The sequence below is a fragment of the Mirounga leonina genome, unplaced genomic scaffold, assembly GCF_011800145.1.
Source record: "Mirounga leonina isolate KUSES-001 unplaced genomic scaffold, KU_Mleo_1.0 Mir_151, whole genome shotgun sequence".
NCBI lineage: Eukaryota > Metazoa > Chordata > Mammalia > Carnivora > Phocidae > Mirounga > Mirounga leonina.
Window position 1 is genome coordinate 74,407 of NW_023270377.1, and position 8,559 is coordinate 82,965.

Here is an 8,559-nt window from a genome sequence, read left to right on the forward strand (position 1 = left end):
CCTGCCCGCCCCCCCCCCTGCTCGGGCAGGGGTCCGTGGGCAAGCTCCCCCCCCCCCGTCCCCCCCGCCCCCCCCCCCCCCCCCCGTCCCCTACTCCATCTCCCCTATCTCTCTCTCCCTCCGTCCCCCAGTCTCTCTCAGGCTTCCTACAATCTCCACCCACGTGGAGGAAGAGGAGGAGGAAGAGGGGGCGGGGCTGGGGCGTGTCCCCCGTCCTAACCCGGGGCAGTTTCCTTTCCACTCACACCTCTGCCAGAGCAGTGGAGGAGACTGGCAGGGGAGGCTGGCAGGCGTTCTGGGCATGGGGACCCCACGGGCGCCCTGGCCGCTCATCTGGGCCGTGCTGCAGCTGGGCTGGTGGCCAGGATGGCTCCTAGGTACGTGGGTCAGGGCTGGGTGGCACGGGGTCAGGTCTCAGGGAAAGACCTCTTGCTCTTGGTCCCTGGCAGATAGATAGGGAGGAGGCTGTGCTGGGGCCAGGCCTGGGCGCTGTGTGGCTTGGGCAGGTGAAGTGCCATCTCTGGGCTCCAGCTTCTTGCCTGCCCACCTTACTTGGTGGTGAGTCCAGGCCTTGCCTCGAGCAGGCAGGAATGTCCCAGCTGTTCCTCAGGGTCCCGTGGGACAGACTTGCCCCTCTGTAGGAGGATAGGGCTGGGCTGACCAGAGCCCCAAACCTCAGCCCAGATGCCTCATATTTTCCTGGGGATGGGACCAGCCCTCCAGGGGACTGACTGTCTCTGTGAGGTCCCAGGCTGGATGGCCAAGAGACATTTCTCTAATTATATCAGAAGTGTAACCATTCAAGTGGAGACTGTTCACCTCTCCAACCGACCTGCTGTGGGCCTGGGGTCTCTGGTCGAGAGAGACTCTTGGGTGTAGAGTGCCTGGGTATGGCTGCGAGCATCCATGGTGGGTTCCGGCAAGGGGGCCCTGGCCCCTAGCCCCCTTGCACAAGTTGTCTACCACCGGGCAGGCCCTGCAGGCCCCTGGTCGAAGCCCCGATGGTCGGGGAGGGGGGCCCAGCTGCCCTTGTCCTCGGCTACCGCACAAAAGGTGGGTCCCTGGGATGGGCCCAGGGTCTTTCCTCTGGACCTTGCTGGGCTGGGAGGTGTGACGGCCCCCAGAAGGACCACGACAAGGTCCCCACTGGGGCTGCCCATCCTGGAGTCTTGGTGTCCCTCCCGGGCCTGCTGGGCAATGGCAGGTGCACCAGCCTGGCCTGGCTCTCCAGGAAGGCCTGTAGGCGGCTCTCAGGATCAATGGAGGAAACTCAGAGCAGAGGTCGGTGGTCCAAGGGCATGTGGCCAAAAGGTGGCCTGGGGGGTTCCTTGCAGGGGAGCCCAGACACAGAGGCAGAGGTGTGGGTATCACCCCAGGAGGGGGAACCGAGGAATAAAGGGGGGCCCTGACTCACCCCTGGTGGCCCGCGACTCACTAGGACCCCTTCCCAAAGCAGGGGAAGGTAAGAACAAGATTCTGCAGCCACTCCCCAGAGTCAGAGGCACCTGCTTGTGGAGCAGCATGCCTCAGTTTCCCCATCTCAGCCCTGAGCACTGCACGTTGACGATATCGTATGTTGGGTCGTCCTCCTGCTCTTTGAAGGAGCAGACTTGGGCGCTCCTGGCTGTGGGGACGTTTGGTTCGCGCCATCTCTCTCACTTCCTAATTTATTCGCTGTACTTACGATTTTAGTCATTCCCGTGGATGTCTCCCCCCCATACCTCCTTACGTACAGGTTTCTCTTGCAGTTTATGGACTATCTCAAACCCAGTAGTTGGCCGACCCCGATCCTAGTGGGCGAGAGTTAGGAAGAGTGGAAGAGGACAGGCTTGAGTTCAAACAAAGGCACGGTTGACAAGATCTCCGGCAGGTCATCTCCTCCCACTGAGCATGGGTGCTCTCACCTGCGGCCGGGGACCCTACCTGCCTTGCACTGAGAACTCAATCCGATCAATTCTAAACACCGTCCACACAGCCCAGGATATGTCTTTTGAAGCCAGATTTGTTTTAGTTATTTTTCCAACTTAAATTTTGAAAAATGTCTGAAACATACAGAAAAGTCACAAGAACACAGCCGTGAACACCATTTACCCGGGGTCGTCAGTTGACAATATTGGCACGTTTGCTTCTGTATTGATTTGCTGGGGCTGCCGGAACAAATACCAGCCCCCGGGAGGCACAGCACCTGAAGGTTGTGGTCTGGCATTTCTGGAGGCGGGAAGTCCGAGACCAGGTGTGCGCAGGGCTGGTTCCCGCTGAGGCCGTGAGGGAGGGTCCCTTCCAGGCTCTCCCAGCGTTTGGCGTTTGCTGGCAACCCTTGGGGCTTCTCAGCTTGTGGATGCATCACCCCATCTCTGCTCCAGCGTCACACGGCGCTCTCCTCATACGTTGGTGAACAAATTTCCCCCTTCCCCTAAGGACACCAGCCATGTTGCATTAGAGACCCATGGGCTCCAGCTTATCTTAAGTAATTAGGTCTGCAATGACCCTATTTCCTTTTTTTTTTTTTTTTAAAGTGGTCTCCTCACCCAGTGTGGGCCTTGAACTCAAGACAGTGAAATCAAGAGTCACAAGCTCTACCAAGGGAGTCAGCCAGGCGCCCCTACCCTATTTCCAAATAAGGTCACATTCTGCCGTGCTGAGGCTTAGGGTTCCAGCACATGCACTGGGGGGCACGGTTCAGCTCACCTCGCTCACAGAGGTCAGATCTCTCTGCTAATACTCCAGAGGCTCTCCTCCCAGGATGGTAGCTTTGACCCAGTCCCTTCGTTCAGATGCTCCTGCATCCCAGTCCAGCCCTCTGGCTGGATTATCTTTCCCTGATGGGAGCCCAGTCAAGGGCCGCCTGCCTCGTTGGATGTCACTGTCCTTGGCTTTTTCTGACTCTGGCCAGACCCCAGCTCTCTCTGTCACCACCCCTGGCATTCTGGTTGGCTTTTTTTTCCCCCTTTTTTAAATCAAATCTTATTTTTATTTTAGATATGGAAAACTTAGAATCGGGAGTATTTTTATTAAGGTATATAATTGACAGCATTATATTAGTTTTAGGTATACAATGAAATGATTCGCTATTTGTATATATTGAAAAACAAACCGTTAACACATGTCACCACACATAGTCACAAAATTTTCTTCTTGTAATGAGAACTTTCAATATCCACTCTTCTAGCTACTTTCAAATATGCGATAGAGGATCATTAGCCACAGTAGCCCTGCCGTACATCACATCACTCATTTTATAACTGCAAGTTCGTGCCTCTTGACCCTTTCATTCATTCCGCAGACACCCCACTCCCCACCTCAGGCGACCACTAATCTGCTCCCTATATCCATGAGCTCGGTTCTTATTTAATTTGGTTTTTGTTTTTAGATTCCACATGTGAATGAACAATCTTTTTTTTTTTTTTTAAGATTTTTTTATTTATTCATTTGAGACACAGAGATACAGAGAGAGAGAGAGAGAGAGGGAGAGAGCATGAGCAGGGAGAGAGGCAGAGGGAGAGGGAGAAGCAGGCTCCCCGCTGAGCAGGAAGCCTGATGCGGGGCTCGATCCCAGGACGCTGGGATCATGACCTGAGCCGAAGGCAGACGCTTAACCATCTGAGCCACCCAGGCGCCCCGATTCCACATGTGAATGAGATCACACAGTATTTGTCTTTCTCTGACAGACTTACTTCACTTAGCATAACACCTTCCTCGTCCACTGTGTTGTCACAAATGTGGTAAGATTTCATTCTTTTTAGGGCTGAGCGATATTCCATTGTGTGTAGACACCACACCTTCCTTAGCCATTCATCTCTGGACGGACACTTGGGCTGCTTCCATATCTTGGCTCTTGTAGATAATGCCACAGTAAACACAGGAGTGCACATAGCTTTTTTCGAATTTGTGTTTTTGTTCTCTTTGGGCAAATACTCAGTAGTGCAATTGATGGATCTTAGGGTAGCTGTATTTTTAACTTTTTGAGGACCCTTTCCATGGTGGCTGCACCAGCTTGCATTCCCACCACCAGTGCATGAGGGTGCCTTTTTCTGCACGTCCTCACCAATCTTGTTGTTTCTTGTCTTTTTGATTCTAGCCATCCTGACAGGTGTGAAGTGGTATCTCATGGTTTTGATTTGCATTTCCCTGACAATCACTGATGTTGAGCATCTTTCCACATGTCTGTTGGCCATCTGGATGCCTTCTTTGGAGAAATGTCTGTTCAGGTCCTCTGTGCATTCTTTAATCAGATGATTTGGGGGTTTTTGTTCTTGAGTTATATGAGCTCTTTACATGTTTGGGATATTAACCCTTTATCAGATAAATGATTTACCAATATTTCCTCCCATACTGTAGGTTGCTTTTCCATTGTGTTGATGGTTCTCTTTGCTGTGTGCAGCTTTTGAGTTTGGTGTAGTCCCACTTGTTTGTTTTCACTGTTGTGCATGGCCCTGGCGTCCTTGAGGGGTCCTAGCCAGGTGGGCAGGCGTGTGCCGGGTGGGCGCGTCTGACATGTGTGGGAGATCACAGACGTGTCAGTCCTTCTTGTGGCACCTTCAGGGGCCCCACAGCAAAGAGGCGGAGGCATCTTGCCCCCTCCTGATGAGTGAGAGACTCGTGGGGCTTGTTGGAACCCCGATCATCCACCGGGTAACACTTCCAGCACACCAACAGGTCTGTGTAATCAGGTGCCAGCTGGTGGATGTGGCCTCTGGGACCACAGCGGTCACTGTGGGTGCTGGGCTCATGCCGTGCAGCCTGTCCCACCACGCTGGGCCCCACCTGAGATCTCCCCTCCAGACCCGGCCAGCACACACTGCTCTCTCCTCAACCCACTCCCCAAACAGTAACGACCCTGGGGGCCCCTCGCTGACACTTTCGTATCAAATATAAAGTAAACAGACAACATTTCAATGTTTAAATCCAAACAACACAAGATTCACAGATGTTCCTACTGTAGGGATAAAGTGAATCCCACCCTCTGCAATCAGAAGCGGGCTCTGCAACCAGCACTTCTCTGGGAAAGAGTTTGGGTTGACTTAAAGGTGTGTGTATGCAGTCCCGTCTGGCTGTCCCACCTGCTCCCAGGAAGCAGAGAGCCCAGGGCCCACCTAGCCCCACTCTCACCCCAGTGAGGTCTCGGCCCGGTGCTCCCGCTCGTCCTCTTCCCTGGGTGTCCCTGAGCTCCCATTCTAGGGAGCCCATCTTTCTCCACCTGGACAGGCTGCTGAGCACCCAGCTGGGATACCCCCGTGGCCCTGCAGCCCAGCCAGACCACCAGAGCCCGCGACGGCCGCGCACCTTGTGATTTCGGGGAGGTGGATGCTCCCTGGTCAGAGCAGGTGCTCCCTGGTCAGAGTGCTCCCTGGCCAGAGTGGATGCTCCCTGGTCAGAGTGAGTGCTCCCTGGTCAGAGCGACGGGTGCTCCCTGGTCAGAGCAGGCTCCGGGGCAGCTGCAGGATGAAAGGCTGCCCCTTCCCGCACTCCCCACAGGGAACATTACCCTGACCTGTCTCGGGCCAGACCCATAGCAGCCGCTGCATCCAGCCCCTGCCCCCCAGCATGCCATGAAGCCCCGGGGGGGTACAACAGGCACAGAGACAGGGGTGCCCTGGGGAGAGGTCCAAGGAGAAGCAAGGAAGCCGTGGCGCCCAGAGGGAGCGGGGCCTCGAAGGCCACCAGAAGGGACCTCAGTCCACGGGGCCGGAGCAGGACCGGGAGGCTGCCATGGAGAGACCTAGGCAGAGGCTGGGCTGGGTGGACGGGGGTCCAGGCCGCCCAGTGTGCCTTCCCTGCCAAGTTCAGGTTCCCTGAGAGGCACCACAAAGAGCCAACCAACCGGCAGTGACCCAAATGGTCACAAATTCAGGTGAGGGGTGGGGCAGATGAGGGCCTGAACCAAAGTCTACTCGGGAGCCCTGGGGAGGCCTGCTAGTGGGGGGGGGGGGGGGGGGCCGGGGGGGGGGGGGGGGGCCTCTGCAGGAGGGGAGGGGACGCCATGCACCATGTGGACCTCCAAGGGCCACTTCTCGGGGGCCCTGATCCCGGGAGTGCAGGGGTCTGTCTGGAGGCCTCGGTGGGGGTGTGGGTCTGAGGGTGGGGCACGCAGAGTGGGGATTCCTGGAGGGCACTTGCGAGGAGGCAGGTGCACGCACACCTTGGGTGGGAACCAGGGGGCGTGGTGCTGGGCGGGAGGCGCACAGAGCAAGGTGGGCCAGCAGGTCAGCAGTTCAGGGCCGAGGCTGTGATGCCACGGCCAGCTTCTGCCCCATCTGCTTGCACTGTTACATGACGCTCTCTTTGTAACGTGTGTGCTTCTCAAATAAACGAATAAAGAAGACGTGCGTTAGGACCGGCAGGGAAGTCTCGCTGTGTTGGGCCGGTTCTGCGTGGGTTGGACACGCAGGTACAAATAAGAAAGGGGCTTAGTGTGGCCCCCTGGTGTGGGGGTCACCCCTGGGAAGGCCAGGGCGGGGTCCATGAGCAGATGCCCAGCTCCACAGGGCAGTGGGCCACTGGTCATCACAGTGCTGGGGGAGCTGAGGGGCATGGGACGTGTTGGGTGGGCCAGGAAATGACCTCACTGGGCAGCATCTTGGGTCTCGGTGTTACGTCCCGGGTGAGAAAGCCAAGGCCCAGAGCAGCGTGGCCAGGAGGAGCCCATGGGTCCCAGGCAAGACCCCCGGGTAGGAGCCAGGACAGCCGGCTGCAGACCCGGAGCTGGGCTCGGACAGAGCAACTTGAGGCCTGCTGCGTCCTCCCTCTGAGCCTTAGTTTCCCCATGTGTCGATCACGGCTCACGGCCCAGCCTCCCTGGTGAGCCGACGACAGACACTGGAAGGCTCGGCACATGTGGGTTTGGCCATGGCTCCCAGCCCAGGGCCCTGGGAGCCCCTGGCCTGTTCCTGTGTCACCTTGACCATGTGGGGTGCTGCTGGTGTGTCCCCTGGGCCCAGGTGGAAGGGGCTTCCTCCGCTGCCGAGCGTTAGCAGGTGAGGGCATGCACACAGGTGAGGGCAAGCGTGGGTGCCTGTGTTAGTGAGGTAGGCCCTTGGTGGAAGGAGCCAGGAGCCCCTCCGAGGTTGTGGTGGTGTCCCTGGGCCAGGGCCTGGCAGTTGGGTGTTCTTGTAAAGCCTTGTTTTGTGGCGTGTGGGCCAGAGCCTGGGACTGTCAGGGGCAATGGCCCAGCTGGCCTCTGAGCTTCAGTCCCAGAGCCGTGGCAGAAGACAGAGGGCCCCACACTGACCCAGTCCCAGCTCTGAGCTTGTCCTGTGATGGGCCAAGGGCTGGACGCTGAGCCTGCCGGATGCTGAGCTTTCCATGGGAGGCCCACACCGGCCCGCCCCAGCATCCCAGATGCACACCCCCTCCACCCTCACGGTGCACACAGGACCAGGCCAGCCCCCGATGAGCCGGGGACCCAGGATGGTGGAGCTAGGGACATGACAGTTAGGCCTGCGGGGACTAGCAACCTGGAGTCAACAAGGGAGGGGGGAAGGCCCTAACCACCACTGTTAGGGGGAGAAAAAGGGACCTGGGGGTCAGAGCCGGAACACAGCCCAGGCCTCAGGTCTTAGCACAGTCAAACCCCACCGTGGATTTGCCTGGTGAGAAGTGAGTGCCTCATCCCTGGGGGTGTGTAAGGAGAGGCTGCAAGGCTCCGAGGCATGTGGCTGGGAGAGTGGGAGGGGAGGAGGGTCTGGACAGCCGCCATGCCCACGCCCCTCCTTCACCGGCTGCTGGTTCTCCCCCCCAGACTCCCCCGACAGGCCCTGGAGCCCCCTCACCTTCTCCCCAGCGCAGCTCACAGTGCACGAGGGGGACAACGCCACCTTCACCTGCAGCCTCTCCAACGTCCCCGAGAGCTTTGTGCTCAACTGGTACCTCATGAGCCCCCGCAACCAGACGGACAAACTGGCCGCCTTCCAGGAAGACCACATCCAGCCGGGCCCGGACAAGCGCTTCCATGTCACGCGGCTACCCAACGGGCGGGACTTTCACATGAGCATCGTGGCTACCCGGGTCAACGACAGCGGAACCTACTTCTGCGGGGCCATCTACCTGCCCCCCAACACACAGATCAACGAGAGTCCCCGCGCAGAGCTCACTGTGAAAGGTGTGGCCCTCAAGCCCCAAGACCGGGGGGCAGGGGGTAGTGCGGACACAGTGGGCAGGGACTCCCCCGGCTCACGTCCAGCTCTGTCCACACCCAGGCCCGCAGTGACCAATGGCCCCAGCTTTCGGGATGGGAAGCACCCCCAGAACCGCTGCTCCTTGAGGGAAGGCAGAGCCTGAGGGGGGCAGCAGGTGGGGCACTTCTCAGGATAAGGCTAAGCTGGGAAGCACAGCGGAGGTGCAGGGGGGTCAAGACTGGTTAGTGCAGGACTAGAAGCCAGGCCCCTCGGGACAGGGAGGGGGAGGGGAGGACCCTGAGTCCCCTCCCTGAGTCCTCTCCCTGTGTCCCCTCCCTGTGTCCCCTCCCTGAGTCCTCTCCCTGTGTCCCCTCCCTGCGTCCCCTCCCTGTGTCCCATCCCTGTGTCCCCATCCCTGTGTCCCATCCCTGCGTCCCTTCCCTGT

General features: G+C 58.4%; 1 protein-coding gene across 1 annotated transcript in view; it reads left to right on the forward strand.

Annotated features, from left to right (window-relative positions):
- The first annotated feature begins 293 nt into the window (after positions 1 to 293).
- The window catches only part of PDCD1 (programmed cell death 1), a 10,483-nt gene continuing 2,217 nt past the window's right edge, over positions 294 to 8,559 (forward strand). The window contains exons 1-2 of the mRNA XM_035006555.1: positions 294 to 377; positions 7,739 to 8,132. Of these exons, the coding sequence (XP_034862446.1) occupies positions 302 to 377; positions 7,739 to 8,132 (470 nt within the window). The 5' untranslated portion in view covers positions 294 to 301. The remainder of the gene's footprint in view (positions 378 to 7,738; positions 8,133 to 8,559) is intronic.